The sequence below is a fragment of the Ambystoma mexicanum genome, chromosome 7p (assembly GCF_040938575.1).
Source record: "Ambystoma mexicanum isolate Mex_15411 chromosome 7p, UKY_AmexF1_1, whole genome shotgun sequence".
NCBI lineage: Eukaryota > Metazoa > Chordata > Amphibia > Caudata > Ambystomatidae > Ambystoma > Ambystoma mexicanum.
In genome coordinates this window covers 721437773-721453607 of record NC_090939.1, presented here as the reverse complement: position 1 = coordinate 721453607, position 15835 = coordinate 721437773, and the positions used below count along the sequence as shown (strand labels likewise).

Below are 15835 nucleotides of genomic sequence, written 5' to 3'. Positions count from 1 at the left end.
AAGCGTTACTCAGGAATTGCCCCACGTGTGCTGTCATCAACTCGCACAGGAGACCTTAACCTTTGAGCATGACAGAACTACCAGAGAAAGCGTAGGACGAGCTAGCCATTGACTTTTTTTGGACCCATCGAATGGGGGGAATACACATCGGTAGCGATGGATGAAAATTCCTTTTTTTTTGGACATTCAACTGGTGAGCTCAACAGCCGCTTATCATAACCATCCCAACGCTGGACAGGATGTTCACCGCATATTGGGTATTGAGAGTCGTCAAATCGGGCAAAGGGCCCCCTTTTACCGGGCAGGACTTCAAAACATTTGCTGAATACATGGGGTTTAAACACCGGAGGGCCACCCAATTGTGTCCCCATCCCAATAGGTCGGTAGAACGCTTCATGAGCAACATCAAGCAAAACGTTCAGATTACCCCTTTAACCATTGAGCCAGTTGAGAAGATACTGTACCAACGACTTTGAAACTACCGAAACAGCCCGCACAGCACGATAGAGAAAGCTCCATCGGAAGTCTTATTTGGCCGCAACAGCCGAACACGGGTACCTCACGTCATGATCCCGGAAAAAGTCTATGTAGTAGATGCGTGAACAGATGCTCAGGCCAAGGAGACCATGAAGAGATGCGCAGACACAACACTAAGGGCCTGTGTGAGTGACGTACTGCCAGGGGACATTGTGGTGGTTCAACAACCTCAGAATCACAAGAACATGGCAGCACCCCGCTGACCGCCATCAAAATAAAAGGGTCCCTCATCACTGCGGAGGGCGACAGAAGAAATGTGACTTGAAATTCGTTGCACTTCAAGAAGATGCCACGATGCTAGGGATAATCATGAGAAGATCCAGAGAAGAGGAATCAGATCCTGGGGGTTGGGACACTTTGAGAAGTTGGGAAGCTTTGAGTGATGAACTAGCTGTTGCTTTGGGTGGACAGAGTCCCAACTGTGGCCAGGTGAGTGGCACTGACAGGCCTCAGAGAGAGAGGAATAGACCACAGAGACTGATTGAGGAGATGCGCTAGAAGTGTAATTGGGCCTAATTACGAGCTATGCAGAAAATCAGAGGTAAATGCTCCCAAAAATAGCCCTGCAGAATTACCGTTACCGCCACATGGTCAGGCAGAATTTCCACCTGATTACAAGTGGTGCTGGCGGTGTTCCCCATTTATTTTGGGTCCGTTGGACCCAATGGGGCTTTTTTTACCAGAATTACCACTGCAGAATTGCCGCTGCGGTAATTCCACCAATTCTACTGATTCTTCGGCGTTGGGTGCAGAGATTTACCTCCAGGGTTTTACTGGAGGTAAATCCTCCACTCAAAACACAAACTCATAATTTGGCGTAGTGGTAAAATTTTCGGTAACTGAGTTTCTGCCAATTTTACCACTTCCTAACTCGTAATGAGGCTGATTATGTCTAAAACGGGGGAGGTTGTAACGTTATAAATGAAGCCCTAAGGGGAATCACGTGATAAGGGAAGGAGCCCGTGGCCATGGGGTGGGCGGAAAGGGAGGATCCGAGAAGAAACGAGCAGTTAGTAATTGTGAAGACCCGAATAAAGACGTTTTCTGCTGTTCCCATGTGTCTGTGCCTCATCAATGTTATTTGGGGACGCTGTGAGGGTAATCCTCGGCAGTGTTGTTTTTCTTTCTTAGTCAAAACGAAGTGTCTTTGTTCCAAACTGTTACGTTTAAGATCAGGATTAGAAGTCTTTGCATTAAATGTGGTTGGCAAAATAAAGTGCTTTATTGCTAAATATATCTGTCTTCATTTTTCTCTTAGATCTTCATTTCATGGTATCCACACACGCTCTTTTGCCCCAATGAAGTACATCCTTGTCACAGGTGGAGTCATCTCCGGAATTGGGAAAGGTATTATTGCGAGCAGCATTGGCACCATTCTGAAGTCATGTGGTCTACGTGTCACGGCAATCAAAATTGATCCATATATTAATATCGATGCTGGAACATTCTCACCATATGAACATGGTAAGTGGGACAACATAAGGAAATGCTTTTAATTTGTGAATGCGCGTATGTTGTACATGTAAAAATACCCAAATTATAATATGTATAGCAATAATGCTTCTGCAACCATACGCAAAAGGAAACTAAAACTGCTTCAGACAGATAACAAAACAAACAAAAGGACAGCCATGCTCAGAAAGGCAGCTCTACTGTTAAAGCGGTAGTTCACTCAGAAATGGTATGCTTTCAAATGATTGCCCATATAAAAAAACGCATAATAGGATTCTTTTAAAAAAATGTTCCTATGTAAAACATTTGGGAAATGTGTCTCCAAGTCCCGATTTTCAAAGACTAGGAGGTATCCATTTTGTTAACTGAAGCACTTTCGTTTGCTTCAGTTAAAGGGGTAGTTCACTCAGAAATGGTAGGCTTTCAAACAATTACATTTATACAAAAACATATATTAGGATTATTTTTACAAAAAAATCCTGTTTAAAATATTTGGGAAATGAGCCTCAAAGTCACAATTTTCAAAAACTAGGAGGCATCTATTTTATGACCTGTAGCACTTTCCTGTGCTTCAGTTAAACTCTGCTCTCGAGGGAACAATCAAGCAAAAGCCCCCTAGTGGGAGCTTTTGCTTATTGCTGCTGTTAGGGAGAATTCTCTGTTAAGGCTAATTTCCCAAACCTAGCGAGTCCCCCACCAGCTTTGCTGGATTTCTGGGGTTTATTTTTTTTCTCCTGCTAAGAGTGAGACTCTTTTTCTCCCACTCTTAGACATGATTTGAGATATCCTTTGACTTTGTAATGTGTTTTATGGGCTGTGGGGTCTTTTACTCCATATGGTTTCATGTGGTTTTTGGTGTGTTACACAGCACCCTCAGTGCAGTAACACAGGGGTGCCATAGCAACCCCCAAACATAGACTCCATACCCTGGGACTGACCGCTGTCTCCCAGGGCATGTAAAGTCACCATTGACTTTACTAGTCTTAAATTGGGAACAGAACCAGTACAAACCATCATATTGTGGAAGTACTGGTAGGGGTAATTAGATTGCCCCTGTGTCTGTTTTTCGAAGGGGCACTGTGCAGTCCCCCCTCGTCGAGTTTCTGGCTGGTGGCAGTGGTTACCACGCGAAATATTCCTTAAGAATATTTACTATGGGATTTTCCCATTCATTTTAAACGCACCACTTTTTGGTGCAATGTTAAAGATACCGCCGGGTTATTTATTTAATATGTATTCCCCGGTTGGGTCTTTTCGCCAGGACTCGGTTTTAAAATGGCATTTGTGTTCGCCTCTGTAACTCCAACCCAAGTCGAGCCCTTTGTTCCACTTTTTGGCGGGCTTCTCCACAGAAGCCTCCAAAAGTGGTGCCACTCTGTCTGGGTTTACAGGATGTGTGGGAGGGGGGGTTTAGGCACCCTGGACTGAGTTGCCTCGGCAACTCAAGTCGCACTCTTGTGTGATTGGCCCAGTGGTGAGCCGCCCGGCTCACCACTTAGCATGTTTGAGTGACAGCTAGGACTGATGAATGGGGGTTTTCTGCATAAAAGCAGGGCTTTGGGGACTGGGACTTCAGACGTCGCCACAGGACCAAAGAATCCGAAGAGGGAGAAGCTGAGCCGACCTGCAACGACTACACCACCGGTGGAGCCCTGCTGAACCGACTCACCACTTCTTCCAACGACAGAGGAGATCTTCATCCCGAAGCCCTGGTTATCCTTTGACTGGTGGGGATAACCAGTTTGCCCGCCTGTTCGCCTCCCCAGAACATCTCGTAGCTGCCTTGCCTGTGCCAAGCACCCCGGCAACCGGGATACCACGTTTTACCACTACCGCGAATAAAAGGGTAGTACCTTTTAACCGGAGAACTCCACGGCTGGTTTCTTCGCTGGCAGTGCAATGACCTTCAGCTTTCCTCCACGTCGAGGTCTTCTCTTCTTCTGGACGACGCCGCGACTTGCACTCACTGCCAGGAACAACTGCCCCTGCTGGAGGATTCTCCCCACTTTGAAGGTACTGTGTTCGCCTGGCCTCCCTCGCAACGGTCTGTGTGGGGTGTCTCGTAAATCCTCAACTTACCACTTGGGTTGGCCCTAGGCTGGCTAACCGAACTTTTCTGAGCTGAACTAATTCCTTTTTAAACTCTCTGCAAGACTTTTCAAGCCTTTTAAACTGTGTCATCCTGGGCGCATTGGTGTTCTACTCTCTCTAAGAGGGAGCCGGGCCTCTGAACTTTTTGCTCACAAGTAGACTTTGACTTTCCTGCCTTGCTGAGTGCTTCTAAAGTAATGTGTTATGTGCTTTTCTAATTTCTGCCTTTTCCCTCCCTTTTTTGATAACTTATTGGAGTGCCATCTTTAGTTAAGCGCTCACCTCTGTCTGAAAATAAGTGGTGTTAACTAAGACTTGTCTAATAAGGAATAAGGGATGTATATATATTAATAGCGACTGTTTTTGAACTTACTTACAATAATAGTGCTGTAGTGTTTCTAAGTGTGTCTTTAAATAAATAATTATATACTTGATACCAAAGCTCTGGTCAGTGTTTGCTTGTGCTACTGTATTTTGGTACCTATCTTGTATACTCTATATACTGTCTAACTCTTCTTGAGAGAAGTCTGGCTGCTCAGCCACAGCTACCAGGTAAATCTGGGTGGTACAGACTGCTAACAATTGGGTTTACTGCCAACACCTGCAGTCTTAAGCCTTTTGCAGTGGTCCCCAAGGGAACTGCACAGGTTTCTGCCTAACAGCTGCCAGAAAGTGAAGCAGTTAGCAAGGCTTTGACAGTGCCTCTTCAGCTTTGTAGTAAGTAATGCGTCCTGGGTCTGGACCCAAACACAAAAACGAATGCTCCATTAAATTCGTGAAACTGATAAAATCAGTTTATCCCACAACTTTAAACTTTGAACCCTTTAATCATATTATCCTACATAGACTTTAAACGACCAGCTGACGTGTTCCAGCCCGGGACATCACACTTTCCTGCCCGGGGCATCACATACCCTGCTCGTATCAAGCCTCACCGTCCAGGAATGCAGCGCATATCAGTAGCGGCGAGCCAGATATCCAGCGTGCAAGCAAAATCTCAGCATTGCGCCAGGATTTTGCTTGTACTTCAGATCTCTGGGTTTCCGCTGCCGGCATGCGCTGCGTTACCGGACGAGATTCCTGTGCTTTGGCTGCCGAGTGCCGACGGGAGCTGCTTCTCCTCCCGGTCGGACTCGATGCAGCCATAAATACTGGTCCTCCCAATTGGCAGTTCCTGCACTGTGCTCATCTTGAGTGCAACATTTGAACACTTTAATCATATTATCCTGTATAGACTTTAAACCGCAAGCCGGCACGTTCCAGCCCGGAGCAACACACACTCCTGCACTGTGCTCATCTTCATTGTTAAATGCCGATGTTGTACCCGCCTGTTTTTGTCCAGGGTAATTGGTCATTGGGAGGATTAGTATTACCTGCTGTGTCAAGCCCCACTGGGAGGAGAATCAGCTCCCGTCAGCACTCGGCAGCCAAAGCGCAGGAATCTCGTCCGGGAATGCAGCGCGTGCCGGCAGCGGAGAGCCAGAGATCTGAAGTGCAAGCAGAATCCCAGCACAATGCCGGGATTTTGCTTGTACCTCGGATCTCTGGCTCCCCACTGCCAGCATGCGCCACGTTCCTGGACAGTGTGGCTTGATGCGAGCAGGGTGTGTGATGCCCCAGGCAGGAGTGAATGATGCCCCAAGCTGGAACGTACCCCCTGTCGGTTTAAAGTCTATGTGGGATAATATGATTAAAGGGTTCAAAGTTTAAAGTCAATGGGCCTCATTACAAGTTTGGCAGTAACCTTACCGGTAGAACCGGCAGGCTGCCGCTAAACTTGCAAATTTTTCCGGCCCCTGGCAATGGGGAAATACAGGGCCATTACAACCTTGGCGGATCCTTTATCTCCCCATTGCCGGGGGCCGGGAACTTCTACTCTCCATTCCCTTTTGAACCCTGTAGGGCTCAAATGGGAATGGGGAGACCGGGTGCACCAGCACCATTCAGAATGGTGCTGGTGCATCCAACATGCTCTGTTCGCGGGTGCCGGTATGCTCGCCAGGTCCAACCTGGCAGGTGAAAAGGCACCCGTGATCAGAACTCGGTTACTAGTTACCGGTCTGGAAAACTTGCAATGATGCCCAGTGTGGTGTAAGGAAGGCATGGTATCAAACAGTATGACCACAAGTGATCACAGTTCAAAGGTGTTTATTTAACTTCAACTGGTTTTGAAAAACGCCTATCTAATCCTAAATCTAAAGATGGGAGCAAACTATGACCATCAAATATTAATAACGCAGTCCTAGTGGTGTCTTGTCAAAATAAAAGGGCTTAAACTAATAAACATATTGCAATCCTTATTTCTAAATACAAATAGTGTGGGAAACAATGTTATATAAAAGAAAAGTGTTCAAGAAATGATGTGGCAGGATATTTAAACCGATGGCTTCCCTTTCCCACGTTTTCAGCACAGAACAAGGCGGCACACTCAAGCTTAGCACAGTCTTTGGCTTCTCTAGCACAAGGATGGAGTTCAAATCTCAGTATCAGGGCCCTCTGTGCAAAAGTCTCTTTGCCATTCAAAATCTCTTACTTCAGAGGAGCTGAAGCGACAAACAAACATTCAAAAGTTCCTTCCTACTCAGGATTCTCAGGTACAACTTTTTGGGTGATTTTTTGATTCACCCCAGGTCCCCCTCTGCCGGGCTCAGACTCACTTTAACACAAAACCTTCAATTGATCACCCTGTGCCGGGGTTGGACCAAATTCACATACTTTTCCAAACCTTTCTCTATTTTATCAAAATCAAAGACTTTCGACTGTGCGCAGGATTTTGCTTGACCCGTGGCAGGACCACTTCGATTCACATTTATTAATTCTCTTTCAATTGGCTTCCCTTTGCCGTGCTCAGGCCACATTTTTCTACTGTTATTACTTCTCAGCTAGATAACTTACAGAGACCTTCGATTGAGCACCCACGCGGTGCCATATCACTCAGTCAAAGGCATTATAGCTTACTTTAAAGTTCAGTCACTCACCTGCGTCTCTTATCACACGCATTTTAACAATGTTCGTTCCAGCGCTCAACCTACAATGTTGCAGCTTGCAACCATGGGTTCAACACAGACTGGTCTTGTATCTGTCTCCCCAACTCACCCATTGTGTTGCTTTCACTGAATCAGCTTTGTTCTTGGAGCCAAGGACAGTACCACAATGGCTGGTGATTCCTCCCACCCTTGATTATTGACGCAGGAGGGCCCTGAGTATGTTCGACACAATCCAGGATTCTTCAGCCTGGCTTCCTGGTCTTACGTTTTCTCTCGAGGTTTCGGGAAAGTAACGGTCCCTTGTCAAAAAGGTCAAGGGAATTTCCCTCCTTGCGATCCAGTTTGGTTTTGCCACCTTTCCTCTCTTGCTCAGCTGCCGTCTCATGTGCTTTGCCTCGCTCAGAGTGTGCTCTCGTGCTCTGCCTTTTATCCGTGTGGAGAAGTGTAATGGAAGTCAGGTGTGAGTGATTGTCGATAATTGCCTGACATCGCCTGACCATAGTATTGGGATATGTCAGGCACACGGCTCAGTCTGTTTTTCCTTAGAGTGGGCTGTCAGTGAGAAAGTGTTTGTGTTGTAAAATGGGGGTGTGGGTAGAGTTCCCAAATATCCTACCGGGTAGGATGGGGTAAAGGTGTTACAGGGAAGCGAATACAGTGTCTCACCATCCGGTGTCCCACTCCCACTCCCTGAAAGACGTCTCAACCAGGTGATCTTCCTGCAGTGGTCCACCTCCAGGAACTAGATCCAAAAGCGATGGCCGTGTCCTGGCCACCTCTATGACGGATCCCAGAGGACTAGTGGGTGAGACACCTTCTGGTTTCTCAAGGTGGGATAAACTGATTTGATCAGTTTCACATATTTAATGGAGTATTCGTTTTTGTGTTTGGATCCAGACCCAGGACGCATTACACACTACAAAGCTGCAAGGCGCTGTGGAAGCCTTGCTTAAAGGATAGTTCCGGGACTTTTTTTTTATTGTTCCTATGGTTCGGCCATGTGTTTTTAAGCATAAATCGGTAGATCGTAGAAAACTTTCCTATGGACCTTACCCGACTTTTCGTCCATTAACGCACTCGAAATCAGCCGCCATTTTCTGATAATCCTATCATTTCCCCCCATCGACCTGGCTCACCTGCTTTTGCGGCACTAAATCAAATCCCCCGCCCCTGAGCCTGACATCAGCAGACGCGTACCGCCCATTTCCCGTTTCGTGTCAACAATCGCTGCGCCTCAGCTAATGAAGTGTCGCCATGGAAATGGCAGGACGCCTCTTTCCTCAATAAGTATAAACAGACCGTTTCACAACACACAGCAGCAGATTTTCGAATCCATTCCTCTCTCTGTGTTACTTTGAGTATTCTGTGACTCGTTTCTGTGCTCTGGTCAGCTACCTTCGTTGATTGTAGCCCGTGTGAACAGATACCAGTACCACCGCTATAAATTATTTTACTTTCTTTACCACATAATGGCTACAATAATGCCGTATATGTACGAGCCCGAGTACACCGAGGAAGAACTACTGGAAAGGCAAGCACGCGAAAACGATGGGGATTCGGACGGCAGTTGGGAGGACCAGTCAACGGATGAAGAGCCTGGACCATGTCGCATGGACGGCGTCTCCACCTGGTGCACGTGCAATCGGTGCGAGCTAATGCCAACTGAGGAGGAGAACTGCTGCCGAGAAAACTCGGGATGCCTGGCCTACATTTCGGAAGGCGAGCCAAGTCCGCAATGCATCACCGAGCTGCCAGAGTTCAGGGAAGCCTGCCTCTCACGGACCGTGTTGAGGATGATGATGGTGCTTATGCACGAACTTCGCGGCACTGTTCGTCCGCGTAATCCGAGTAACGAGTAAGTATACTCTGGTTGTGATGTCAGTGATGCCACTACTATGTCATGGTCGTCTCCCACATATAAAATTACATCTACATATCATTCGAATGCATGTAAATTGGTTCCATATTGTGCATTTTCTAGATAGAATTCTTTTCAAAGCAGAATGACATTTTTTACCTGAATCGACAGTGATAAGAAAGTTTTGTCATTTTAATAAAGTTTGCATCTTTCATTTTCACAGGTGGTACAGGCTGGTGGCCTATCGTTGCTTCACTTGGTGGCTTCACGGGAGGCTCGGACACCGCGTTCGGAGAGTAATACCTGCCTGTGCGGTACTTGCCATTAGACAACATTTCCCCAGCGACAGTGGACAATACCGCGGATTTTCCCTGGATGTGCTGCAACCGCAAATTTACAATGTGTAATGTTTATTATTTATGTTCAATTGAAATTAAGATCCAAAATAAAACCCAATATATATTTTAACAATGGTTGTTTTGATTTGTTCAAGCGTTGGCAATAAAAGGAAGGCCGTTGTATTTTATTGATACAAAACATGGTTATAGGTAAATATGGTTGATCATAATAAATCATCCTTTTGGGCACCGGGTACAGAGATGACCACCTCTGGCCCGTGCCGCCTTGCCACCACAGGCCAGCCTGCTGCTGACTAACTGCCTAGGCATCCAGGGTCTCCAGGGTGAACTGCACCCATATATTCTCCTGGGAGGGTGAGGTATTTATAAACTCACCCCCCTGCCTTCCATGTACTAGATCCTGCAGCCAGCCTCTTACATGCAGTTAGATGGCCTCTCCTTGGTGAGGCCCTGCGGCAAACGAGTCTTGTCTGCACGACCACCGCCCCAATCCACCCCCCGCCCTATCAAAGGCAGTTCGCACCGGGGTACTTGTGCTGGCAACTGGAGCAGTCAGGGAGCGATAAAGGCCAAGAGGTGCCAAAGACCATGTACACTTCAAAGTGGTCTATAGAGCATGGGTTGTTGATCCCATGTCTACCTCCAGACCCCGTGTCTCCTGCCAAGCATCCCCCCTCACGCTGGACGGCCCCCTGCAATCCACATAAGTGTGTCTCCATTCACAAGTCTTCCTGTGTCTTGTCTGCACGACCACCGCCCCAATCCACCCCCCGCCCTATCAAAGGCAGTTCGCACCGGGGTACTTGTGCTGGCAACTGGAGCAGTCAGGGAGCGATAAAGGCCAAGAGGTGCCAAAGACCATGTACACTTCAAAGTGGTCTATAGAGCATGGGTTGTTGTTCCCATGTCTACCTCCAGACCCCGTGTCTCCTGCCAAGCATCCCCCCTCACGCTGGACGGCCCCCTGCAATCCACATAATGCCACGACATATACACGTCATTCATTCACAAACACACCCCTGTTTCGAATTCTTTATAACCCACTTCATATTTCTAATGAGCACTTCTTTGCGCTTTGCTAGTCAACCCGTGAAGGTGCTGGTTATCTGCTCTTCGTCTCTGTGAACTTCCGTGACCACTTCGAGGAAACTCGTCAGTTTGCAACCTGTGAACTGCTCCCTGTTCTACGACAAGAAACTACTCTGATCCCTGCATCTAACTGTTTGTTCGTCAAGGTAAGGCCATGTACCATAAACATTTTGCGTCCAATTTCTTTTCGTTCAAGACAGTACATGCAAGGAACTAGTCACATGTTCTGAGTTTACATTGGTATTCATAGAGAATTGTTGATCTTTACTTTTCAGAACTTTCCACAATGCCTGCCTGTTCCATTGGCGGTTGCCCTTCGGAGACCCATAATAAATCTGACGGTACTATAATGCATGTTTTCCCTAAGACAATAGATCAGATAAGAGAATGGGTCCGATATTGCGGATATCCACCGTCTGAGCTTGAAAGTAGAGTCCTAGAGGTCTTTGCGGACAAGAGGGGTGATCGATACTGCATCTGCAGCAGGCACTTTACCTCTGACATGTACTCCACATCATTGCTAATAAAGAAGAACACACCGCGAGCGAGGCGAAAATTGCTCTCAACCGCTATTCCCACTCTATTCGTCCACATCCCTCCACTGGTGAGTCAAGTTTACGTATTTATCTCTTGGCCTTGCGGTAGTGTGTAGCATTAGCTAACAATAATTTCCCCATTTATGTATCCACTCAATATGAAGGCGGAAGATTCTCCATCCGTGTAATTATTGCAGTCATCAGCCACTTCAAGCGCCTATCGGGTAATCTTACTTGGCTATTCTGCCACTGACTTGTTTTAGGCATGTAAATCAATAGTTTTAATTTATCGTGTAATTATGTTACCTAATGGTACACCCTTGTACTCGTCCTCTAGTCTTTGTTTTCAGTTATAATTATTGTTATCCAAAATAATGCAAGTACTGTCTTTTAGGGAGATGCTGAGGAGTCCAACGTATTGACGACTACCGTTGATGTCACTCAGATGCTCGAGGTACGTTTCAGGACAGTTCTGTCGCCCTCCTATGTGTCTTCTTTTTTCAATTTTGTGTTCATTACTAATGAAAGTCCTATGTTTCAGGGAGTCGATGGAGCATTAGTCCAAGAAGAAGGGGGAGCATGCAGTTACGGGTCGGCGCAACAGCTTGCAGAAGTGTGCACCGCAGTTACATCGTCCCTTGATGTTCTTATGCATTTCGAGGTATGGATACTGACAGTTCTTATCAAGCGAAATCATATGACGTGATTACATCCGCTATACTTCCTTCTTTATTAACGCAAGTACTATGTTTCAGGGAGATGACGGAGCTTCTTCTACAAGAACATCACCCCTAGTAGTTGATGCAGATCTCTGGGTGGTGACACTTCCAACGATCAAGCAAATCGAATCATATTTACATATCCATTATTTATTTTAGACAACTGATCATTTGTGCAGGTCTATTTAGATGAGCCGTTCACGCCTGCACAAAGTTTCTGTTCTTTTTATCAAAATAGAAAACCATACTAATGCAATTACTGTGTTTCAGGGAGTCACTGAAGCATCATCTTCAATAATATCATCAATGGAAGTCTATGAGGAGCCCGAGGTATGGATCTTGACAGTTCCATCTAACTAGATCAACAATGCGTGAATAATTGTCGTTTGAATGTTCTACACAAAGCGTTCATTCGTGTTTTGCTATTGAGATGTACGTGGGTATTGGTCCCCAAGTACATTTTGTGTTTTCGATATTATTATACATACTAATGAAAGTTCTATGTTTCAGGGAGTCGATGGAGCGTCAGTGCGTGATGGATGTGCTTATCATGAAAATGTAGTCGTTGCAGCGCAAGAGGAAGTGGAGACATGCACACACGAGTCGGAGCAACAGCGTCCTGATGTTGAAGTTCGAGGCAAGAAAGTTTCAAAGAAAAGAAAGCAAAAGAAGGTTAGTGTCCTGGTCACTATATTATGTTGTTTTTCACTGTTAATAGTTCAATACTGTAAGTTGTGTTTAAACTGAACATCCCTTTTCCAATCTGTCCTCTAGTTGCGAGTGGGTGTACGAACTAGATCTACACAGACAGTGAAGCGAACGAGAGATGTTGCTTGTCAAACCTTTTGGCAGGGACTTGAGACTGGAGATGCATCGTGCCAATGGGAAGAATATGAAGTGATTGACAACAGAGCTATACCACCACCAGCCATTGATAGTGAATGTCCTCCTGGTAGTTCGGATGCAGTTGGAGATAAATTCACAGAATCCACACCCGCAAAAACTAAGACCGCGAGAAAGTTGAAGAAATTGTCCTATTCACCCATTGCCGGAGAAGGAACAGATGTTGCAATGGAAGAGAATGAAGTGGACTACAATGAAACACCTTCAATATCACTGAACATAGCGGAAGACGATATCAGAGATTCTACCTTTCATGTGAGTGACATGTCCTCAACGTTACAGGCCGAACCAGCTGGGATGCAGAGTGACAGTATAAGGAAAGAGGCCAAATTCATTGTATTCGATAGTTGTTTGATTGATATTATTATTCGGTTGAAATGTGGGCATTCGGTAGGTGGGGAAGTATGTGGGGAGCCATTGATTAATGTGACTCGTGCAATTCGAGGCACTAACCTTAAAATACATGCCACCTGTACAAAATATCATCCTTTCTCATGGTCTGCACAACCCATGCTGGGACAACTGCCAGCAGGCAATCTACTTTGTGCAGCGGCTGCACTTTTTAGTGGTTCAAGTTTTAAAAAATTAGAGTCTTTCTTTCAGTTTGTGGGAATCCGTTTCATTGCGAAAACTCAGTTCTACAAATACCAAACCGATTATCTATTTCCAGCCATTAGCGAAGCTTGGAGAATGGAAAAAATGTCTATTGATAGTACATTTGCGGGCAAACGGTTCAGGCTAGCCGGTGATGGACAGTGCGACAGCCCAGGATTTTCAGCCAAGTACTGCACCTACCAATTTCAGGACATGGAAAGTAAGAAAATTGTGCCTACGCAGCTCAGTCACGTCACGGATAGAGGCGGGGAATATGAATGTTTTGATCAAGTCTGTTTCAGGGGCGGGGGATTTGATTTAGTGCCGCAAAAGCAGGTGAGCCAGGGCGATGCGGCAAGTGAGAGGATTATCATAAAATGGCGGATGTTTTCGAGTGCGTTAATGGACGAAAAGTCGGGTAAGGTCCATAGGAAAGTTTTCTACGATCTACCGATTTATGCTTAAAAACACATGGCCGAACCATAGGAACAATAAAAAAAAAGTCCCGGAACTATCCTTTAACTGCTCTGCTCTCTAGCAGAAATAAGCAAAAGCTCCCAGTAGGGGGCTTTTGCTTGATTATTGCCGCCAAAGCAGAGCTTAACTGAAGCACATGAAAGTGCTTCAGTTCATAAAATGAATGCCTCCCGGTCTTTGAAAATTGGGACTTTGAGGCTCATTTCTCGAGTATTTTACATAGGAACCTTTTGCACAAATCCTAATATATGTTTTTTTTTATATGGGCAATCGTTTGAAAGCATAAAATTTCTGAGTGAACTTCCCTATCAGCTACAACAAGTATGTGAGGCTTTGGCTGTTTCTCTATGCATAGGCCCATGCTGAGTCTTTAGATAGTGGGCCTCATCACGAGTTGGGCGGTAACGCCGGCGCTATTAGTGCCAGCGCTAATAGCCCTCCCGCCAAACCCCCCGGCGCTATTAGCGCCGGATCACAGGTTTGGCGGAACGGCTATTGCCCATTCTCCATTGGGCCCATTCAGGAATTCCTCATTCCCCATTGGGCCCAATGGGGAAAATTTGCGCTATTACCGCCGGTGGATTTCCCGCCGGCGGTAAACATACCGAAAATCAGCAAATTTGCCGCCAATTTCCCCCCAACTCAGAGCTGGGGGGAAATCCCGCCAAGGTCATGATCTGGCGGACCCTTAAATGCGGCGGTAATAGCGCTATCGCTGCATTTAAGGGTTACCGCCAAACTCATGATGAGGCCCAGTGTTTGCTTTTTGAAATGTGGGTTGCACATGTAATAACTCAGCTTCAGGACAGGTCTCGTTGGGAGTATCCTGTTCTGAAGCCGAGTTGTCACACACTTGCACAAGCAACCCATGCTTTATCGAGCAGACTGCTTGCAGAAGACACGGCAGTGCTGCAGAGTCTTCTGAAGCCTGCTTGTTAAAGCGTGAGTGTTGTGGGCAAGCCCCTGAGTCTGGGGGCAGGGCAGCAAAACATGTTTTGGCGGAGCACCACACCGCCCTGTTCAGGCACATTCCCTGCACTGGCTGCGGGGCAATTGTTTCAGCTTTAGCGTCCAAGGACCTGATTCCGGATGGTGCAGCAACCTAATTTGTATCAGCCGGATGGGGGATGGGGGACTCAAAATTAATTTCCACTATACAGAGATAATAGGAAAGATGGTGAGCATCTTAGCGGGGCACCAGCAGTGTATATTTGTTTAAGATACCCTACTGGTGTAAACCAGAAAGAGGGTGCCACAACATCAGTGCAATGTCGCAACAGCTGCATGTGATGCTTATGAATGGGAGATTAGCCATTCTGGGGTCCTGATGTTATTGCCCAGAACATTTTATGTAACCCTATTAGTGCAGTGAGAAACGGGGGAGCTCAGGAGCTGTTGCACAGTAAAGGAGGCCAGTGATCTATGGAGGAGGACCTCTTGCAATTAATGGCGAAAGGGCAGGAGAATCAAACACTCTAGTTTGCACCGCAATGTTCCCGTTTTGGAGACTTCCCTCCATGATGTGAAGATACCTAAAGTATATCATTTGAATATTTGAGTGTGACCTACAATGTTCGATTTCTGGCAGCCACTCTGCCCATCTCACTTTTGAATTTGATAAATTGAGTACTTTTAAGTTGGGTCATAATCACATATAATCACTGTCTTTAGAAGCAGAAGAATCCGGCATGCACTGCTATTTAAAATCTTCCATCATTATAAATGGTATTGTTTCCGAACACCACATTTTCTCCATAATAATTTCAGGTGAAGTTTGTTAGCAAGCTATTATTTAGTCCTTATATCTAGGGCCCAGATATATTTTCCGAAGGGATTGTGTCCTCCGATGTATTCCTTATCTTTGATAAATCATCTCCCAGCTTGCTGGCCTTGGAATTTTTTTTTTTTTTTTTTCAGTAGAGGGAGCCGATGTGTCTCGACGGCCTCCGTATCGGCGCCGACGTCACCACGCGTATAAATAGACTTGCGCAGCGTTCATTGCTCAGTTCCATTTTTCCGCGTTTCATGGGGCCTCGGAATATCGCTGCTCAGTTCTTCAGTCAAATATATCAATTATTTCTCGTGAATACCGACTCGTACTAGATGGCTTCCTCACCCGAACCGACGACTCCACGGTCCGGCTTCAAAAAATGTCTAGACTGTGGAAAGAAAATGACGTTGACGGATCCTCACAGGATCTGTTTGTGGTGCCTGGGAATCGAGCACCATTGTT

The 15835-nt window shown here is 46.1% G+C and overlaps 1 protein-coding gene across 5 annotated transcripts in view; it reads left to right on the top strand.

Moving 5' to 3' along the window:
• The window catches only part of CTPS2 (CTP synthase 2), a 2467148-nt gene that overhangs the window by 207536 nt on the left and 2243777 nt on the right, over positions 1-15835 (top strand). For all 5 annotated transcript variants that reach the window (XM_069636801.1, XM_069636799.1, XM_069636802.1 and 2 more), the window contains one exon: positions 1796-2001. In XM_069636801.1, coding sequence (XP_069492902.1) covers positions 1796-2001 — 206 coding nt within the window. The remainder of the gene's footprint in view (positions 1-1795; positions 2002-15835) is intronic.